Source organism: Oncorhynchus nerka, linkage group LG7 (assembly GCF_034236695.1).
Source record: "Oncorhynchus nerka isolate Pitt River linkage group LG7, Oner_Uvic_2.0, whole genome shotgun sequence".
NCBI lineage: Eukaryota > Metazoa > Chordata > Actinopteri > Salmoniformes > Salmonidae > Oncorhynchus > Oncorhynchus nerka.
Genome location: NC_088402.1, coordinates 7,748,365 through 7,770,931, shown reverse-complemented (window position 1 = coordinate 7,770,931; position 22,567 = coordinate 7,748,365). Strand labels below are relative to the sequence as shown.

The following is a 22,567-nucleotide window of genomic DNA, read 5'->3' as shown; positions in this document are numbered from 1 at the left end:
AGGATGGTGTGTATAGATAGTAGTTATATAGGATGGTGTGTATAGACAGTAGTTATATAGGATGGTGTGTATAGACAGTAGTTATATAGGATGGTGTGTATAGACCATGGTTATATAGGATGGTGTGTGTATAGACAGTAGTTATATAGGATGGTGTGTATAGACAGTATAGACAGTAGTTATATAGGATGCTGTGTATAGACAGTATAGACAGTAGTTATATAGGATGGTGTGTATAGACAGTAGTTATATAGGATGGTGTGTATATAAAGTAGTTATATAGGATGGTGTGTATAGATAGTAGTTATATAGGATGGTGTGTATAGACAGTAGTTATTTTAGGATGGTGTGTATAGACAGTAGTTATATAGGATGGTGTGTATAGACAGTAGTTATATAGGATGGTGTATATAGACAGTAGTTATATAGGATGGTGTGTATAGACAGTAGTTATATAGGATGGCGTGTATAGACAGTAGTTATATAGGATGGTGTGTATAGACAGTAGTTATATAGGATGGTGTGTATAGACAGTATAGACAGTAATTATATAGGATGGTGTGTATAGACAGTAGTTATATAGGATGGTGTGTATAGACAGTAGTTATATAGGATGGTGTGTATAGACAGTAGTTATATTGGATGGTGTGTATAGACAGTAGTTATATATGATGGTGTGTATAGACAGTATAGACAGTAGTTATATAGGATGGTGTATAGACAGTAGTTATATAGGATGGTGTGTATAGACAGTATAGACAGTAGTTATATAGGATGGTGTGTATAGACAGTAGTTATATAGGATGGTGTGTATAGTCAGTAGTTATATAGGATGGTGTGTATAGCCAATATAGACAGTCGTTATAAAGGATGGTGTGTAATAGACAGTAGTTATATAGGATGGTGTGTATAGACAGTGTCTAAAGTGCAGAGTGGAGAACCGAAGGTAGCTGCCTAGAAACTTTGTCTAATGTTCAGTGCAGAATACCAGGCGGAGCCCGGCTTGTATATATGTCTCTCCGTCGCAGCTTTGACGCACAGCAGGGTGAACCAGCCGTGGGTTCGGGTGAGGTCTATATCATGGTCACGTGGTTAATAAATCACAGTCTTGTAATGTTGCATCATGACATCCTTGGGAAAAAAAAGGACTCCTTGGAAATGACTATGTCCCTTTAAACGGCAGGCGTGGCTTTTCTACTCTCCCCACGCCTTTTATGCAAACCACCGTCTTTCTCTCCCGCATCATATAGTGCACTAGTCGGGTTGTCAAGTGTCCATTGTGAAATCTATCTAAGTTACTGGATTTGGAAAGTAGACCTACGAGTTACTTTTCCCAGTTTGGTGCGAAAGCTGCGTACTAGTCAAATAGTGAGCGTTCAACTGAAAGCAACAGCTATTTATTGAGTGTAATTTACCGCAAGAAGCTTCAGCGTCGCTGTGTTGGTTACTACGCATTATAGGAATTCATTAAGAAGACGCCCGTTCAATTTCACCAACGCTAAAAGGATTATTCAAATATTTAACAAAGATAACATTTATTTTTTTCTCTCCATCCCCGAACGGAAGTGTGTTCTATTTATTTACTATAGCCCGCTACTAGAAAGCATACATCGCAGTGTTTTCAGAAGTTTAGGGTTTGTGAACACGCCTGTTGTTATTTAATTATGCCAGATTTAGGCCTACCAGTGGATTGGGATTTATTTGCTCTCTTGCTTTTTCTCAATGCTTTGTGAGATAACGGTTTGTTTTGACTACCGTAAAACGTTGTGTTGCTCTGAAGACGCAAAACTTTTATTTATTTATTGAGACATCTGGGAATTGTTGTTTTGGCAACCATTTAAACGACATTTTATTAGCCACGTAACCCGAAAGAGACATACAGGGTGTTATAAGCGTTTGTTTTTTTAGCCTACAAAGAGAGGGTTGCTGAACTGTGGCTCTATTTCCCCGGTGTAGTTGGACTGTTGTATTATGTAATGCAAACTACGTTGCGAAACTTGGTGTTATGTAGTTTTATCATAACAGACTATTGTGTTTATTATAGCAGTCCAACGTGCTAGGCTGATTCCAAGTCTCTCTGTTCCGAGGTAGGATAGTCTTAACGGAGATCAGTTCACAGTTGAAGAGTGCGCTTCCTCAACCACGCCTGCCCTGACCTCTAGATGCCGGGCATAAACTCCACCACCGCCTCTCGCTATGAGTCCGGCTGGGAGATGGAGTACGACCACTATCAACATTACTTCTACGACGACCACGATCCAGACGAGGATTTCTCTAAATCCACTGCGCCCAGCGAGGACATATGGAAGAAATTTGAACTAGTACCAACCCCGCCCATGTCCCCTATCCGGACTTTGGAGGGGGCCGCCGGGGTCGGGATGGTCTGCCCTTCGCTGGGGGACAAACTCGAGTGGGTGTCCCAGTTTTTGGGTCAAGAGGACGACCAGGATGTGCCGTGTAAACTCAGCTCAGCCGACGAGGCTTTGGGGAACCTGAGCTCCATTATCGTACAGGACTGCATGTGGAGCGGCTTCTCAGCGGGCAAGCAGCTGGAGAAAGTTTTCGGGGAGCGGCTTGCCTCCTGTCCGAACAAACTGCCCATGCAGGCGTTGGGAGCTGCAATCACCACCGCCGGGAGGGCGCAGTGCGTGACGGTGCCAGTGGACGCGGCTGTTCCAGTTCTCGGTAGCCTGGCGACGGATTGCGTGGCCCCGGCTGCTGTTCTCGCCTTCCCGCTAACCGGGGGAACGTTTAAGAAACCGTCGGTTTCCTCCTGTTCAGAGACCCACACAGACTCATCAGGTACGTTATAAGTTCAACATTGGACTGTGAAACTGACTATGAAAAGCCCTTATATAATGTCAATCATAAGTGTGGATGCAGCCAATTTGCCATAAGTGACCTTGCTGGCCACAAAGTTTTAGTAGGTGGCAGTTTTCACAATGTGTTTTTCTGAACACTATTGGTAGCAATGTGGCTGCTGAAGGCTTAGTGACTGCATTGCGTTGCCCCTGGCAGCTCCACTGCTTTGTGAAAATGACCCTCCCATCTGAAACATCTGTTGATTGGCTATGGTCCAAGACACCAGCTGCTAGAGAGAACAGTGTCCTGGCCTACTCTCCCTTTTCAAGTATAATTTATGGTTCACTTTAATGTTCTTACCATTTCCTCATCCTCAACTACACTGAAAGAAACACGTGACATTTTATATTTTATATATATATATATATGTGTGTATGTATATGTGTGTGTGTGTCTGTTAAATATTGCTTCTTGGATAAACTGAATAACTTGTAATAAATATGCTCTCTACATTCTCTTCATTTCATCGAGCTACTTTGCGTTGGTCTTCAGTGTAGGTATTTAGGTTGGCATGTGACTAGTCTCTCTCTCTATCTAATGTGTGTGGAATGTCACAATGGAGACTTGTTGCAGTGCAGAGTCTTGGCATTCCTTCCTGAACTGAAGTGGCAACGGCACCAATTGTGTCAGAAGTTGGGTTTGGTCAACTTACTAGTGATGGACTAGTAAGACCAGTGATAAAAATGGTTCATTCACCTTGTTAAAATCTCTCACAATGTGTGACACTGTTTCATACCAGGCTTGATATTCATATTCATACAGGTAGTATCATCTATTTCAATACTGTATGAAAGGGGGTTGGGTGCCACAAGCTAGGAATGAATGAATGAATGATTGAAGCTAGGAATGAATGAATGAATGAATGAATGAATGAATGATTGATTGAATGAATGAATGATTGATTGAATGAATGAATGAATGATTGAATGAATGAATGATTGAATGAATGAATGATTGATTGAATGAATGAATGAATGATTGAATGAATGAATGATTGAATGAATGAATGATTGATTGAATGATTGAATGATTGAATGATTGATTGAATGAATGAATGAATGAATGATTGAATGAATGAATGATTGATTGAATGAATGAATGAATGAATGAATGATTGATTGAATGAATGAATGAATGATTGATGATTGAATGAATGATTTAATTAATTAATTAATTAATTAATGATCAGTGCAGGTAGACGTACACTCGTTCGGCACAGAAGAGTTTTAATGGAAAATGCAGAATAGGCCTCAGATCAGTACTAGTTGGTTGACAGACAGATACCAAGGAACCAATCTGTCCTTATCTCTATCTGACCTCTTGCACGATAATGGTATATAGCAGGGTTATTCAACTATATTCTTAAGGGGCCAGACATTTTTTATTTATATATTTTTTTTAAATGGCTATTAACATGTTCTACATGGGATTGATCTTCCTAAAACCTCTATATATATATAAAAAATATATATATATATATATTTAAAAAAAGACACAAACACAATTCTAATCTTATGAAGCAACTTTATTAGCATGAAATGTTGCTAAAAAAATATATATTTTAAAAGTGCTTGAAAATTACCCTAATTCATGAATTTCTACTTTTCTGTCCATTGTACATAGCTTCATCTCTTCTTTCTTCTACACATAGGAAATCATTTATCTCAGTTGACCAGCATCATATTCTGTTTTCTATTTCATTATCATTTAGTTATTTTCTGTCTTGTTTATTGCTATTTTTCTAAACATAAACCTTTTTTTAATGCATGGCATTTCTCAGTTTCCTAGCTTTCTGAAGAGACGTCTCTCCTCTGCATCAGTAGAGAACAACTCCCTGTAATAAACTGCATCACCTCTGTGGTGACTTCATCTCGTTCCAAAGTTAGCTTTTCAGTTTATCTAAACACTCTGACATCACGGAGTGATCTGTACTGATGACTTGGATCATGATGCTCAGCAGACTTCGAAAACAAGCCATGTTGCAGGCCAGATGTTGATAGGATAACGTTTCTGATAGCCCATAACTGAGTCCATAGTGTTTCTTTGAGTCATCGCTGAGTTAAGCACAAAGCACGCTCTGGTGTATGAGGCAGTTTAGTGATCTGATTTGGTGAAAGAGCTAACAGGCGGGCAAACATACCCTGCACCCCTGTTAGCAGCTCTGATTGGCTGTAACTGGTACGTTGGATAATATTGATTGACAGCACTTAATGGACGGGACTACAGAAAAACAGGTTCTCCCATTGGAGAATATTGGATGAGGGTTCCTTTTGGCACTAAACATCACGTTTTTTGCCGGATTCGTTTTTTGGGGGCAGATTTGTTTTTAATTCATGTTCAAGAGGATCTCGCTCTCTGAGGCCGACGTGAGAAAGGTCTTTAATCAGGTTAAGGCTGCGGGACCTGAATGTATTCCAAGGTACGTAATCAGAGCATACGCAGAACTCTAAGGCTTCATGCCACAATAACTACCACCCTGTAGCCCTCACATCTGTAATCAGGAAGTGCTTTGAGAGGCTGGTTATGGCACACATTAACTCTATCATCCCAGACACCCTTTTAATTTGCATACCACCTCAACAGATCCATGACGCAATCTCAATTGCACTCCACACTGCCCTCATCCACCTAGATACCTACGTATGTGAGGATGCTGTTCATTGACTACAGCTCAGCGTTCAACACCATTTTCCCCTCTAAGCTCGTCACCAAGCTAAGGACTCTGGGTCTGAATACATCCCTCTGCAACTGGATCCTGGACTTCCTGACGAGCCGACCCCAGGTGGTGAGGGTAGGCAACATCGCCTCCGGCACACTGACCCTCAACATGGGGGCCCCACAGGGTTGTGTGCTTAGTCCCCTCCTGTACTCCCTGTTAACCCACGACTGCGTGGCCACTCATGACTCCAACACCACCATTAAGTTGGCTGACAACACGACGGTGGTAGGCCTGATCACCGGTGACAATGAGTCAGCCTACAAGGAGGAGGTCAGTGACCCAACAGTGTGGTGCCAGAACAAACCATCTCAATGTCAGTAAGACCAAGGAGCTGATCGTGGACTAGAGGAAACGGGGGGACTCTACATCGACGGGGCTGCAGTGGAGCGGATCGAGAGTTCCCCGGGGTCCAAACACATGCACGGTCATGAAGAAGACGCCTCTTCCCCCTCAGGGAGTTGAAAAGGTTTGTCATCTGCCCTCAAATCCTCAAAATAGTTTTACAGCTGTACCATTGAGAGCATCTTGACTGCTTGGTATGGCAACACCACTGTCCTCCATCGCATGGTGCTACAGAGGGTGGTGTGGACAGCCCAGTGCATCACTGCGGCCGAGCTCCCTGCCATTCAGCACCTCTATATCAGGAGGTGCCGCAGGAAGGCCAGGGGAAATTGTTAGACTCCAACCACCCAAGCCATAGATTGTTCTCTCTGCTTCTCTCTGCTTCCGCACAGCAAGCTGTACCAGTGCATCAAGTCTGACACCAACAGGCTCTTGAACAGCTTCTATCCCCCAAGCCATGGACTGTTCTCTCTGCTTCTGCACAGCAAGCTGTACCAGTGCATCAAGTCTGACACCAACAGGCTCTTGAACAGCTTCTATCCCCCAAGCCATGGACTGTTCTCTCTGCTTCTGCACAGCAAGCTGTACCAGTGCATCAAGTCTGACACCAACAGGCTCTTGAACAGCTTCTATCATCCAAGCCATAGACTGTTCTCTCTGCTTCTGCACAGCAAGCTGTACCAGTGCATCAAGACTGACACCAACAGGCTCTTGAACAGCTTCTATCCCCCAAGCCATAAGACTGATAAAATAGCTACACGGACGATCCGAGTTAACCTTGTATTGACCCTTTTTTAAATTCTTATTTCTTTGTCACCGTCTCTATGCACAGTGACAGGGCCCTTCACACCCTTCACACCCTTCACACTCTTCATACACCCTTCACACCCTTCACACTCTTCACACCCTTCACACCCTTCACACTCACACATAATATGCTCCTACATGTATACTGATTCTACACACTCACGTACAAGTTGCTGCTCCTCTGTTTATCTCACACCACCGTTCAAAAGCTTGTGGTCACTTAGAAATGTCCTTGTTATTGAAATATAATTTTTTTTGTCCATTTAAAATAACATCAAATTGATCAGAAATACAGTGTAGACATTGTTAATGTTGTAAATGACTATTGACTAATGACTCTACGTAGGCGTAGAGCCCCGTTATCAGCAACCATCACTCCTGTGTTCCAATGGCACGTTGTGTTAGCTAATCCAAGTTTATCATTTTAAAAAGCTAATTGATCATTAGAAAACCCTTTTGCAATTATGTTAACACAGCTGAAACTGTTGTTCTGATTAAAGAAGCAACTAAACTGGCCTTCTTTAGACTAGTTGAGTATCTGGAGCATCAGCATTTGTGGGTTTGATTACAGGCTCAAAATGGCCAGAAACAAATAACTTTCTTCTGAAACTCGTCAGTCTATTCTTGTTCTGAGAAATGAAGGCTTTTCCATGTGAGAAATTACCAAGAAACTGAAGATCTCGTACAACGCTGTGTACTACTCCCTTCACAAAACAGCGGATACTGTCTCTAAGCAGAACAGAAAGAGGAGTGGGAGGCCCCGGTGCACAACTGAGCAAGAGGACAAGTACATTAGTGTCTAGTTGGAATGCTGGTCTACTAGGCAGAGTTCCTCTGTCCAGTGTCTGTGTTCTTTTGCCCATCTTAATCTTTTATTTTTATTGTCTAGTCTGAGATATGCCTTTTTATTTTAACTCTGCGCCACTCGGGAGCACCCTGCACATTGTAAGTATGGTACTAACTGACCCTGCACATTGTAAGTATGGCATTGAACTGACCCTGTATATAGTATGGTATTGAACTGACCCTGTATATAGTATGGTATTAACTGACCCTGTATATAGTATGGTATTAACCTGACCCTGTATATAGTATGGTATTGAACTGACCCTGTATATAGTATGGTATTAACTGACCCTGTATATAGTATGGTATTAACTGACCCTGTATATAGTATGGTACTAACTGACCCTGTATATAGGATGGTATTGAACTGACCCTGTATATAGTATGGTATTAACTGACCCTGTATATAGTATGGTATTAACTGACCCTGTATATAGTATGGTATTGACTGACCCTGTATATAGTATGGTATTAACTGATCCTGTATATAGTATGGTATTAACTGACCCTGTATATATAGGGTGGTATTAACTGACCCTGTATATAGTATGGTACCTGCTGACCCTGTATATAGTATGGTATTGACTGACCCTGTATATATAGTGTGGCATTGAACTGACCCTGTATATAGTATGGTATTAACTGACCCTGTATATATAGGGTGGTATTAACTGACCCTGTATATAGTGTGGCATTGAACTGACCCTGTATATAGTATGGTATTAACTGACCCTGTATATAGTATGGTATTAACTGACCCTGTATATAGTATGCTATTAACTGACCCTGTAAATAGTATGCTATTAACTGACCCTGTATATAGGATGGTATTAACTGACCCTGTATATAGTATGGTACTAACTGACCCTGTATATAGTATGGTATTAACTGACCCTGTATATAGTATGGTATTAACTGACCCTGTATATAGTATGGTATTAACCTGACCCTGTATATAGTATGGTATTAACTGACCCTGTATATAGTATGGAAGTCCATGGAGAACAAGAGTACCTCCTCCCAGCTGCCCACTGCACTGAGGCTAGGTAACACGGTCTCCACCGATAAATCCACGATTATCGAAAGCTTCAATAAGCACTTCTCAACGGCTGGCCATGCCTTCCGCCTGGCTACTCCAACCTCGGCCAACAGCTCCGCCCCCCCCGCAGCTCCTCGCCCAAGCCTCTCCAGGTTCTCCTTTACCCAAATCCAGATAGCAGATGTTCTGAAAGAGCTGCAAAACCTAGACCCGTACAAATCAGCTGGGCTTGACAATCTGGACCCTCTATTTCTGAAACTATCTGCCGCCATTGTCGCAACCCCTATTACCAGCCTGTTCAACCTCTCTTTCATATCGTCTGAGATCCCCAAGGATTGAAAGCTGCCGCAGTCATCCCCCTCTTCAAGGGGGAGACACCCTGGACCCAAACTGCTATAGACCTATATCCATCCTGCCCTGCCTATCTAAGGTCTTCGAAAGCCAAGTCAACAAACAGGTCACTGACCATCTCGAATCCCACCGTACCTTCTCCGCTGTGCAATCTGGTTTCCGAGCCGGTCACGGGTGCACCTCAGCCACGCTCAAGGTACTAAACGATATCATAACCGCTATCGATAAAAGACAGTACTGTGCAGCCGTCTTCATCGACCTCGCCAAGGCTTTCGACTCTGTCAATCACCATATTCTTATCGGCAGACTCAATAGCCTCGGTTTCTCGGATGACTGCCTTGCCTGGTTCACCAATTACTTTGCAGACAGAGTTCAGTGTGTCAAATCGGAGGGCATGCTGTCCGGTCCTCTGGCAGTCTCTATGGGGGTGCCACAGGGTTCAATTCTCGGGCCGACTCTTTTCTCTGTATATATCAATGATGTTGCTCTTGCTGCGGGCGATTCCCTGATCCACCTCTACGCAGACGACACCATTCTATATACTTTCGGCCCGTCATTGGACACTGTGCTATCTAACCTCAAACGAGCTTCAATGCCATACAGCACTCCTTCCGTGGCCTCCAACTGCTCTTAAACGCGAGTAAAACCAAATGCATGCTTTTCAACCGATCGCTGCCTGCACCCGCATGCCCGACTAGCATCACCACCCTGGATGGTTCCGACCTTGAATATGTGGACATCTATAAGTACCTAGGTGTCTGGCTAGACTGCAAACTCTCCTTCCAGACTCACATCAAACATCTCCAATCGAAAATCAAATCAAGAGTCGGCTTTCTATTCCGCAACAAAGCCTCCTTCACTCACGCCGCCAAGCTTACCCTAGTAAAACTGACTATCCTACCGATCCTCGATTTCGGCGATGTCATCTACAAAATGGCTTCCAACACTCTACTCAGCAAACTGGATGCAGTCTATCATAGTGCCATCCGTTTTGTCACCAAAGCACCTTATACCACCCACCACTGCGACTTGTATGCTCTAGTCGGCTGGCCCTCGCTACATATTCGTCGCCAGACCCACTGGCTCCAGGTCATCTACAAGTCCATGCTAGGTAAAGCTCCGCCTTATCTCAGTTCACTGGTCACGATGGCAACACCCATCCGTAGCACACGCTCCAGCAGGTGTATCTCACTGATCATCCCTAAAGCCAACACCTCATTTGGCCGCCTTTCGTTCCAGTACTCTGCTGCCTGTGACTGGAATGAACTGCAAAAATCGCTGAAGTTGGAGACTTTTATCTCCCTCACCAACTTCAAACATCAGCTATCCGAGCAGCTAACCGATCGCTGCAGCTGTACATAGTCTATTGGTAAATAGCCCACCCATTTTCACCTACCTCATCCCCATACTGTTTTTATACTGTTTTTTTTATTTACTTTTCTGCTCTTTTGCACACCAATATCTCTACCTGTACATGACCATCTGATCATTTATCACCCCAGTGTTAACCTGCAAAATTGTATTATTCGCCTACCTCCTCATGCCTTTTGCACACATTGTATATAGACTGCCCATTTTTTTTCTACTGTGTTATTGACTTGTTAATTGCTTACTCCATGTGTAACTCTGTGTTGTCTGTTCACACTGCTATGCTTTATCTTGGCCAGGTCGCAGTTGCAAATGAGAACTTGTTCTCAACTAGCCTACCTGGTTAAATAAAGGTGAAATAAATAAATAAATAAATAAAAATATAGTATGGTATTAACCTGACCCTGTATATAGTATGGTATTAACTGACCCTGTATATAGTATGGTAGTAACTGACCCTGTATATAGTATGGTATTAACTGACCCTGTATATAGTATGGTATTAACTGACCCTGTATATAGTATGGTATTAACTGACCCTGTATATAGTATGGTATTAACTGACCCTGTATATAGTATGGTATTAACTGACCCTGTATATAGTATGGTATTGATATTTCTTCATATTTCTTATTATTTCTGCTACATATATATTGATTACTGCGTTGTTGCGGTTAGAGTTTGCAAGAAAGGCATTTCACTGTACTTGTGGACGTGACATTAAATCTTGAATTGATCAGAAGACCATTTTAAATTGCGAAACGAGCTGGATCTGTTCCGCGGGCCTCTGCTCTATAGCCTATAATCCCCTCCTCCCTTTGGCCTATTGGGCTCCCATTATATTTATCTTCAGGCTATTACCACTTCAACAGCAGCCGAATCCACAGGGAATCAATTACTTTGGTGTCTTTCTCTTTCAATTTACAAGGAGACAGCATCCCAAATGGAACACTTAGTCCCTATATAGACCACTACTGCCCTTTTTTTTGACTTTTTTTTTTTGCTCTTGTCAAAGTGGTACACTATATAGGGACTAGGGTACCATTTGGGATGGGTTGAGGGGCAGCAGTCCTACCACTAGCTCCTTGGTGTCTAGTCCAGAGTTGGAGCTGATATCAACTGTTATTACATTGGTAGTTCACTATATAGGGACTAGGGTGTCATTTGGGATCGGTTGAGGGTTGAGGGAGCAGCAGTACTACCACTGGCTCCTTGGTGTCTAGTCCAGAGTTGGAGCTGATATCAGCTGTTATTACATCGGCGTGTTAAATCAAGGCCCAGTGTTAAAAATCACACGTTGACACAAGGCTAAGAGGTTTCTGCGTTGTGAATGACTGAAGTTCTTTACAACCAACGATGCCTGTAATATGTATGATTGTATAGTGAATGAATGGCTGTAGTCAATTTCTTACGGCACGTGGCTTGATTGCCCAGGCTCATTTCAGAGACAGAGAGAGAGAGGGAGGAGAGAGGGAGAGAGAGGGAGAGAGAAAGAGAGAAAGAGAGAGGGAGAGAGAGAGAGAGAGAGAGAGGGAGAGAGAGAGAGAGAGAAACAGGGAAAGAGAGAGAGAGAGAGAGAGAGAGAGAGAGAGAGAGAGAGAGAGGGGAGAAACAGGGAAAGACAGAGAGAGAGAGAGAGAGAGAGACAGAGAGATAGGAACAGAGGGGGAGAGAGAGAGAGAGAGAGGGAGAGGGAGAGAGAAACAGGGAAAGACAGAGAGAGAGAGAGAGACAGGGAGGAGGTTACATTCGGGAGGAGGTTAGGAAGTGCCGCTCTGTTTCCAGCTCATTTTGTGGGCAGTGGCCACATGTATATCCTATCTTCTCTTTGAGATCATGCGGTTGGGCTTTGATGTCTCGTGGTTGAGTGTTGCTCTGTTCAAATAGACTGTGATTTTGCTGTGATCTGATAGTGGTGTCAGTGGGCTGACTGTGAACGCTCTGAGAGATTCTGGGTTGAGGTCAGTGATAAAGTAGTCTACAGTACTACTGCCAAGAGATGAGCTATAGGTGTACCTACCTTAGGAGTCCCCTCGAAGCCTATTGACTATGTACATACCCAGCGTGCAACAGAGCTGCAGTAGCTGTGACCTGTTTTTGTTGGTTATGTTGTCGTAGTTGTGCCTGGGGGGGCATATGGGGGAGGGAATGCTGTCACCTCCAGGCAGGTGTTTGTCCCCCTGTGTGCTGAGGGTGTCAGGTTCTTGTCCGGTTCTGGCATTTAGGTCGCCACAAACCAGTACATGTCCCCGGGCCTGAAAATGACAGCTCCTCCACTCTGGAGCGGGAAGTGAGTCTTCATTAAAGTATGGGGATTCTAGTGGGGGGATATCGGTAGCACACAGGAGGACATTTTTCTCTGTTAACTTCTTGCGTCGAGCCATCCCGGATCCGGTATCGTGACTACAGCCTCAAGCTCATTACCATAACGCAACGTTAACTATTCATGAAAATCGCAAATGAAATGAAATTAATCTATTTGCTCTCAAGCTTAGCCTTTTGTTAACAACACTGTCATCTCAGATTTTCAAAAATATGCTTCTCTACCATAGCAAACTAGCATTTAGCATTTAGCGTTAGCATTTAGCATTAGCATTTAGCGTTAGCATTTAGCATTAGCATTTAGCGTTAGCATTTAGCATTAGCATTAGCAGGCCACATTTTCACAAAAACCAGCAAAAACATTCAATAAATCATTTACCTTTGAAGAACTTCGGATGTTTTCAATGAGGAGACTCTCAGTTAGATAGCAAATGTTCAGTTTTTCCTGAAAGATTATTTGTGCAGGAGAAATCGGTCCGTTTGGTGCGTAACGTTTGGCTACCAAAAAAAAACGAAAATTCAGTTATCCAAATGCCAAACTTTTTTCCAAATTAACTCCATAATATCGACTGAAACATGGCAAACGTTGTTTAGAACCAATCCTCAAGGTGTTTTTCACATATCTCTTCAATGATGTATCGTTCCTGGAAGTATGAGTCTCCTTCTGTAACGTAAGGTACAATGGTTGCCACTGGGAATTACGCACCGATTTAAACAAAGGACACCGGACGGCCCCCTGGCAAATGTAGTCTCTTATGGCCAATCTTCCAATGATATGCCTACAAATACGCCACAATGCTGCAGACATCTTGGATGAACGGCAGAGCGCATAAGCTCGTTCACAGCATATTCACAGCCATATAAGGAGACGTTAGTAAACACAGCGTCAAAAATCCTGTTCATTTCCTGTTTGAAGTTTCATCTTGGTTTCGCCTGTAGCATTAGTTCTGGGGCACTCACAGATAATATCTTTGCAGTTTTGGAGACGTCAGAGTTTTGTCTTTCCAAGGCTGTCAATTCCATGCATAGTCGAGCATCTTTTTGTGACAAAATATTGCGCTTAAAACGGGCACGTCTTTTTATCCAATAATGACATAGCGCCCCCATAGGTTGAAGAGGTTAAGATCATTTTCTTTTTGAAATTCAAATGTAAAATGTTCCTGTTTTGATTAATTGAATGGAGTGAGTTAGGTCTGCTCTATACCAAATTCAAATCAAATCAAATGTATTTGTCACATACACATGGTTAGCAGATGTTAATGTGAGTGTAGCGAAATGCTTGTGCTTCTAGTTCTAGTTCCGACAATGCAGTAATATTAGCATACCCCCTGAGTCCCTTCCCTGTTTCACACCTGGTAGTTTGGTGGATGGTACTACCAGCTCTCTGTAACCTAGAGAGCAACCAATGGGTCCGTCTCCTCTATACCATGTTTCTTGTAGGATGACAAGGTCTGTATTTCAGATTTCTTTGAAGTCTGGATTCCTGCTCTTTGGGCCAAAGGCAGATGACCTCAGGCCTTGAATATTCTAGCATGAGATAGTGAAGGCTTTGTGTTCTATAGTGGTGTGGTTTGGCCTCAGGCCAGTAAGTGTGAGCAGAGTCTGCTGAGCATCTGATACATACCATTGGCTTGGGCTAGAGTGGGGGTTGGGCCTGTTTGCCTGCTCACGGCCTGGGCGTATGTGTGACTCATGTTCAGGCCTTCTTTGCCGGAGGGCAGGAGGGGCATTGGTCTGGTTGTGCAGTGGTCTCGGTCTCTCTCTCGCTCTCTGTGTCTATTTCTCGGTCTCTCTCTCGCCCTCTGTGTCTATTTCTGTGTGTCTATTTCTCTGTTTCTCTCTCTGTGTCTATTTCTGTTTGTCTATTTCTCTGTCTCTCTCTCTCTCACTCTCTCTGTGTCTATTTCTGTGTGTCTATTTTAGAGGTCGACCGATTATGATTTTTCAACGCCGATACCGATTAATCGGACTACTTTATATTTTTTTATTTGTAATAATGCCAATTACAACAATACTGAATGAACACTTATTTTAAATTAATATAATACATCAATAAAATCAATTTAGCCTCAAGTAAATAATGAAACATGTTCAATTTGGTTTTAATAATGCAAAAACTAAGTGTTGGAGGAGAAAGTAAAAGTGCAATATGTGCCATGTAAGAAAACTAACGTTTAGGTTCCTTGCTCAGAACATGAGAACATATGAAAGCTGGTGGTTTCTTTTAACATGAGTCTTCAATATTCCCAGGTAAGAAGTATTAGGTTGTAGTTATTATAGGAATTATAGGACTATTTCCCTCTATACCATTTGAATTTCATTAACCTTTGACTATTAGATGTATTATAGCTTCCGACCCTCTCCTCGCTCTTCCCTGGGCTCGAACCAGCAACACGACAACAGCCACCCTCGAAGCAGCGTTACCCATGCAGAGCAAGGGGAACAACTACTGGAAGGCTCCGAGCGAGTGATGTTTGAAACGCTATTAGCGCGCGCTAACTAGCTAGCCATTTCACTTCGGTTACACCAGCCTCATCTCGGGAGTTGATAGGGTCGGAAGCAGCGCAATGACGCACAATGAAGAGCTGCTGGCAAAACGCACGGAAGAGCTGTTTGATTGAATGTTTACGCGCCTGCTTCTGCCTACCACCGTTCAGTCAGATACTTAGATACTTGAATGCTCAGTCAGATTATATGCAACGCAGGACACGCTAGATAATATCTAGTAATATCATCAACCATGTGTAGTTAACTAGTGATTATGATTGATTGTTTTTTATAAGATACGTTTTAATGCTAGCTAGCAACTTACCTTGGCTTAATGCATTCGCGTAACAGGCAGTTTCCTTGTGGAATGCAACGAGAGAGAGGCAGGTCGTTATTGCGTTGGACTAGTTAACTGTAATGTTGCAAGATTGGATCCCCCGAGCTGACAAGGTGAAAATCTGCCCCTGAACGAGGCAGTTATCCCACTGTTCCTAGACCAGTTAACCCTCTGTTCCTAGACCAGTTAACCCACTGTTCCTAGACCAGTTAACCTCTTGCTCCTACCTGAAATACTTTTGTAATGCAACTTTAGGTATTAGTAAACGTTAATAATCTATCAAATTGATCACGGGGCGACGTGTATTAACCTCTTGCTCCTACCTGGCACGCAGGCGTCCCATCTAGAGATCTGGAAATGCAAATGCGCTACGCTAAATGCCAATAGTACTAGTTAAAACTCAAACGTTCATTAAAATACACATGCAGGGTATTGAATTAAAGCTACACTCGTTGTGAAATCAGGCAACAAGTCAGATTTTTAAAATGCTTTTCGGCGAAAGCATGAGAAGCTATTATCTGATAGCATGTAACACCCCAAAAGACCCGCAGGGGACGTAAACAAAATAATCAGCATATTCGGCGCTACACAAACCGCACAATAAAATAGAAAACATTCATTACCTTTGACCATCTTCTTTGTTGGCACTCCTAGATGTCCCATAAACACTATTGGGTCTTTTTTTCGATTAAATCGGTCCATATATAGCCTAGATATCGTTATATGTAGACTGTGTGATAAACGAAAAAAACAGCGTTTCATAACGTAACGTCATTTTTTAAAATTCAAAAAGTCGACGATAAACTTTCACAAAACACTTCGAAATACTTTTGTAATGCAACTTTAGGTATTAGTAAACGTCAATAAGCGATAAAATTCATCAGGAGGCGATGTAAAAATCATTAGCTGTCCGTCTGGAAAAATGTCAGGCTAGAAACTCAACCAAAATATCCGGTCCTAGACCTGAAGAAATGCGCTGCCTTGCATGTGTTTGACCAAGAAAAAACTCGTAGGCAAATGACAAGACTCTAGACACCGTGTGGAAGCTGTAGGTACTGCAACCTCAGCCAATTAATTGTGGTTCACCTTTATCAATGGGTTCAAGTAGCGCATCAATATATTTTTCCATTTTCAGTGATCAGTTTTTCCTGTGCTTTTCGATGTAAATGCCGTTCTGGTAAAGCCACAGCAGTGATTTAACCAGTTTTATAAACGTCTGAGTGTTTTCTATCCACACCGACTAAGCAAATTCATATACTATATTCCTGGCATGAGTAGCAGGGCGCTGAAATGTTGCGCGATTTTTAACAGAATGTTCAAAAAAGTAGAGGGTAGAAGCAAGAGGTTAACCCACTGTTCCTAGGCCGTCATTGAAAATAAGAATTTGTTCTTTAACCTGTTGCTTCTACTCGGGACGCTTGCGTCCCAACTAGAGCTCTGGAAATGCAAATGCGCTACGCTAAATGCTAATAGTATTAGTTAAAACTCAAAAGTTCATTAAAATACACATGCAGGGTATCGAATTAAAGCTACACTCGTTGTGAATCCAGGCAACAAGTCAGATTTTTAAAATGCTTTTCGGCGAAAGCATGAGAAGCTATTATCTGATAGCATGCAACACCCCAAAAGACCCGCAGGGGACGTAAACAAAATAATCAGCATATTCGGCGCTACACAAACCGCACAATAAAATAGAAAACATTCATTACCTTTGACCATCTTCTTTGTTGGCACTCCTAGATGTCCCATAAACACTATTGGGTCTTTTTTTCGATTAAATCGGTCCATATATAGCCTAGATATCGTTATATGTAGACTGTGTGATAAACGAAAAAAACAGCGTTTCATAACGTAACGTCATTTTTTAAAATTCAAAAAGTCGACGATAAACTTTCACAAAACACTTCGAAATACTTTTGTAATGCAACTTTAGGTATTAGTAAACGTCAATAAGCGATAAAATTCATCAGGAGGCGATGTAAAAATCATTAGCTGTCCGTCTGGAAAAATGTCAGGCTAGAAACTCAACCAAAATATCCGGTCCTAGACCTGAAGAAATGCGCTGCCTTGCATGTGTTTGACCAAGAAAAAACTCGTAGGCAAATGACAAGACTCTAGACACCGTGTGGAAGCTGTAGGTACTGCAACCTCAGCCAATTAATTGTGGTTCACCTTTATCAATGGGTTCAAGTAGCGCATCAATATATTTTTCCATTTTCAGTGATCAGTTTTTCCTGTGCTTTTCGATGTAAATGCCGTTCTGGTAAAGCCACAGCAGTGATTTAACCAGTTTTATAAACGTCTGAGTGTTTTCTATCCACACCGACTAAGCAAATTCATATACTATATTCCTGGCATGAGTAGCAGGGCGCTGAAATGTTGCGCGATTTTTAACAGAATGTTCAAAAAGTAGAGGGTAGAAGCAAGAGGTTAACCCACTGTTCCTAGGCCGTCATTGAAAATAAGAATTTGTTCTTTAACCTGTTGCTTCTACTCGGGACGCTTGCGTCCCAACTAGAGCTCTGGAAATGCAAATGCGCTACGCTAAATGCTAATAGTATTAGTTAAAACTCAAAAGTTCATTAAAATACACATGCAGGGTATCGAATTAAAGCTACACTCGTTGTGAATCCAGGCAACAAGTCAGATTTTAAAATGCTTTTCGGCGAAAGCATGAGAAGCTATTATCTGATAGCATGCAACACCCCAAAAGACCCGCAGGGGACGTAAACAAAATAATCAGCATATTCGGCGCTACACAAACCGCACAATAAAATAGAAAACATTCATTACCTTTGACCATCTTCTTTGTTGGCACTCCTAGATGTCCCATAAACACTATTGGGTCTTTTTTTCGATTAAATCGGTCCATATATAGCCTAGATATCGTTATATGTAGACTGTGTGATAAACGAAAAAAACAGCGTTTCATAACGTAACGTCATTTTTTAAAATTCAAAAAGTCGACGATAAACTTTCACAAAACACTTCGAAATACTTTTGTAATGCAACTTTAGGTATTAGTAAACGTCAATAAGCGATAAAATTCATCAGGAGGCGATGTAAAAATCATTAGCTGTCCGTCTGGAAAAATGTCAGGCTAGAAACTCAACCAAAATATCCGGTCCTAGACCTGAAGAAATGCGCTGCCTTGCATGTGTTTGACCAAGAAAAAACTCGTAGGCAAATGACAAGACTCTAGACACCGTGTGGAAGCTGTAGGTACTGCAACCTCAGCCAATTAATTGTGGTTCACCTTTATCAATGGGTTCAAGTAGCGCAGCAATATATTTTTCCATTTTCAGTGATCAGTTTTTCCTGTGCTTTTCGATGTAAATGCCGTTCTGGTAAAGCCACAGCAGTGATTTAACCAGTTTTATAAACGTCTGAGTGTTTTCTATCCACACCGACTAAGCAAATTCATATACTATATTCCTGGCATGAGTAGCAGGGCGCTGAAATGTTGCGCGATTTTTAACAGAATGTTCAAAAAAGTAGAGGGTAGAAGCAAGAGGTTAACCCACTGTTCCTAGGCCGTCATTGAAAATAAGAATTTGTTCTTTAACCTGTTGCTTCTACTCGGGACGCTTGCGTCCCAACTAGAGCTCTGGAAATGCAAATGCGCTACGCTAAATGCTAATAGTATTAGTTAAAACTCAAAAGTTCATTAAAATACACATGCAGGGTATCGAATTAAAGCTACACTCGTTGTGAATCCAGACAACAAGTCAGATTTTTAAAATGCTTTTCGGCGAAAGCATGAGAAGCTATTATCTGATAGCATGCAACACCCCAAAAGACCCACAGGGGACGTAAACAAAATAATTAGCATTTCGGCGTTACACAAACCGCAGAATAAAATAGAAAACATTCATTGCCTTTCACCATCTTCTTTGTTGGCACTCCTAGATGTCCCATAAACACTATTTGGGTCTTTATTTCGATTAAATCGGTCCATATAAAGCCTAGATATCGTTATATGTAGACTGTGTGATAAACGAAAAAAATATTGTTTCAAAACGTAACGTCATTTTTTAAAATTCAAAAAGTCGACGATAAACTTTCACAAAACACTTCGAAATACGTTTTTTAATGCAACTTTAGGTATTAGTAAAGCGATAAAATTCATCAGGAGGCGATGTAAAGATCATTAGCTGTCCGTCTGGAAAAATGTCCGGCTAGAAACTCAACGAAAATATCCGGTCCTAGACCGGAGGAGATACGGTGTCCTGCATGTGTTTGACCAAGAAAAAACTCGAAGGGAAATGACAAGACTCTAGACACCGTGTGGAAGCTGTAGGTACTGCAACCTCAGTCAATTAATTGTGGTTCACCTTTATCAATGGGTTCAAGTAGCGCATGGATATATTTTCCCATTTTCAGTGATCAGTTTTTCCTGTGCTTTTCGATGTAAATGCCGTTCTGGTAAAGCCACAGCAGTGATTTAACCAGTTTTTTAAACGTCTGAGTGTTTTCTATCCACACAGACTAAGCAAATGCATATACTATATTCCTGGCATGAGTAGTAGGGCGCTGAAATGTTGCGCGATTTTTAACAGAATGTTCAAAAAAGTAGAGGGTCGACTTAAGAGGTTAACTGACTTGCCTTAAATAAAGGTATACATTTTTTTTTTATCGGCAAATCGGCACCAATTTCCGATTGTTATGAAAACTTGAAATCGGCCCTAATTAATCGGCCATTCCGATTAATCGGTCGACCTCTAGTCTATTTCTCGGTCTCTCTCTCCCTCTCTGTCTATTTCTGTGTCTATTTCTCGCTCTCTCTCTCGCTCTCTGTCTATTTCTGTGTCTATTTCTCTGTCTCTCTCTCTCTCTCTCTCTCTGTGTGTGTCTGTCTATCTCTCATGACACATGACTGAGATGAATAAGCGGAGAGAGAGAGCTTGAGCTCAGTGGAGGCTGCTAATAATGGGTGGAACAGAGTGTTTGTTTTTGATGTATTTGATACCATTCCAGTGATTCTTGCTCCAGCCAGAACCACGAGCCCGTCCTCCCCATTGTTAAGGTGCCACCAAACTCCCGTGTGTGTGCGTGCATGTGTGGCCATGTCTAAATACCTGTACCTACGTTCTAAATAGTAGGGCATTATGGGTAGGCAAAAAATATAACTTTTTATAGTATGTGAAATATAGAAAAAAAGGGGTATGCTTTAAATGCCAGAATGTTCGTACTCAATCTGTCTTTTCAGCTAGTTGAATTTGCTGCAGAAATATCGAGGAAGAGAGTCATTTTTTTTTCAAGATCCATGTGTGTTTTGACAATAGCTGATAATCAAACTCTCTCTCTCTGGTGACATGGTTAAAAAGGGTACACGAAAAGGGATTTCTGGAATCAACATCATGCTTATCGTCACATTGTTCTGCTGTGGTCACTAACTTGCTCCGTTCATTGTTCCAACAGATGACGAATCTAGTGACCATGACGACGATGATGATGATGATGATGATGATGATGACGAAGAGGAGATTGATGTGGTGACGGTGGAACACAAGCAGTACAAGTCCCGACGGCTGGTCAACAGCAGAGTTACCGGGGGACGCGGCGGGCTAAACAGACGGACGCCGGTGACAATCATGGTCCGGGCGGATGCTCTGGACCCGTGTATGAAACGCTTCCACATCTCTATCCACCAACAGCACCACAACTACGCAGCGCCTTCCCCGGACACACACACAGCCCCCGCCCTCTCCGGACACACAGCCCCCGCCCTCCCCAGAAAGAGGGTCCGACACGAGCCCTCAAACTCTTCTCATAACTTCTCTAACACCCAGCCACACCTGCACCCCGCCTCCACATCCAATCAGAACTCTGAGAGCAAACCACATGTCGCCGTAGCAACCATCGGGTCGGAATCATCTGACGCCAACACACCCTCCCCTTGTGGATCCCCGTCTGCCTCTCCTCGATTATCCTCCTCTCACCCCTGCAGCCCCCAGTCCTCCGACTATGAGGATACAGACAAACGCAAGACACATAACTTCCTGGAACGGAAACGGCGCAATGACCTGCGCTCTCGTTTCCTGACACTGCGGGATGAGATCCCCGACTTGGCAGAGTGTTCGAAGACGCCCAAGGTGGCCATCCTAACACGCGCCACTGAGTACCTGGGACAGCTGCATTCTAGCGAGCGCCAGTGGGCGCAGGAGAAACGGCAGCTGAAGGCCAGGCAGCAGCAGCTGCTCCGTAGGTTGGCACAGCTCAAACAACGCCCCTAAACTCACTGACTTGGCAGGTTGGCACAGCTCAAACAACGCCCCTGAACTCACTGACTGGCAGGTTGGCACAGCTCAAACAACGCCCCTAAACTCACTGACTGGCAGGTTGGCACAGCTCAAACAACACCCCCTAAACTCACTGACTGGCAGGTTGGCACAGCTCAAACAACGCCCCTAAACTCACTGACTGGCAGTTTGGCACAGCTCAAACAACACCCCTAAACTCGCTGACTGGCAGGTTGGCACAGCTCAAACAACGCCCCTAAACTCACTGACTGGCAGGTTGGCACAGCTCAAACAACGCCCCTAAACTCACTGACTGGCAGGTTGGCACAGCTCAAACAACGCCCCTAAACTCACTGACTGACTGGCAGGTTGGTACAGCTCAAACAACGCCCCTAAACTCACTGACTGACTGGCAGGTTGGCACAGCTCAAACAACACCCCTAAACTCACTGACTGGCAGGTTGGCACAGCTCAAACAACACCCCTAAACTCACTGACTGGCAGTTTGGCACAGCTCAAACAACGCCCCTAAACTCACTGACTGGCAGGTTGGCACAGCTCAAACAATGCCCCTAAACTCACTGACTGGCAGGTTGGCACAGCTCAAACAACACCCCTAAACTCACTGACTGGCAGGTTGGCACAGCTCAAACAACACCCCTAAACTCACTGACTGGCAGGTTGGCACAGCTCAAACAACGCCCCTAAATTCACTGACTGGCAGGTTGGCATAGCTCAAACATGCCCCTAAACTCACTGACTGGCAGGTTGGCACAGCTCAAACAACGCCCCTAAACTCACTGACTGACTGGCAGGTTGGTACAGCTCAAACAACGCCCCTAAAC

General features: G+C 43.0%; 1 protein-coding gene across 1 annotated transcript; it reads left to right on the top strand.

The window, feature by feature from the left end:
- Positions 1-1,245: 1,245 nt before the first annotated feature.
- On the top strand, positions 1,246-22,182 carry LOC115126038 (protein L-Myc-1b-like). The gene is made up of 2 exons (XM_029655623.2): positions 1,246-2,802; positions 20,902-22,182. Exons 1-2 carry the CDS (start codon positions 2,163-2,165, stop codon positions 21,714-21,716), a joined length of 1,455 nt encoding a protein of 484 aa, XP_029511483.1. The 5' UTR covers positions 1,246-2,162; the 3' UTR covers positions 21,717-22,182.
- The last annotated feature ends 385 nt before the right edge of the window (positions 22,183-22,567 follow it).

Bases quoted from the DNA above. Each gene is read 5' to 3' on its own strand.
- LOC115126038 (XM_029655623.2), top strand. From the start codon at position 2,163: ATGCCGGGCATAAACTCCACCACCGCCTCTCGCTATGAGTCCGGCTGG. The intron at 2,803-20,901 runs GTACGTTATAAG...TTGTTCCAACAG, and splicing joins GACCCACACAGACTCATCAG to ATGACGAATCTAGTGACCAT.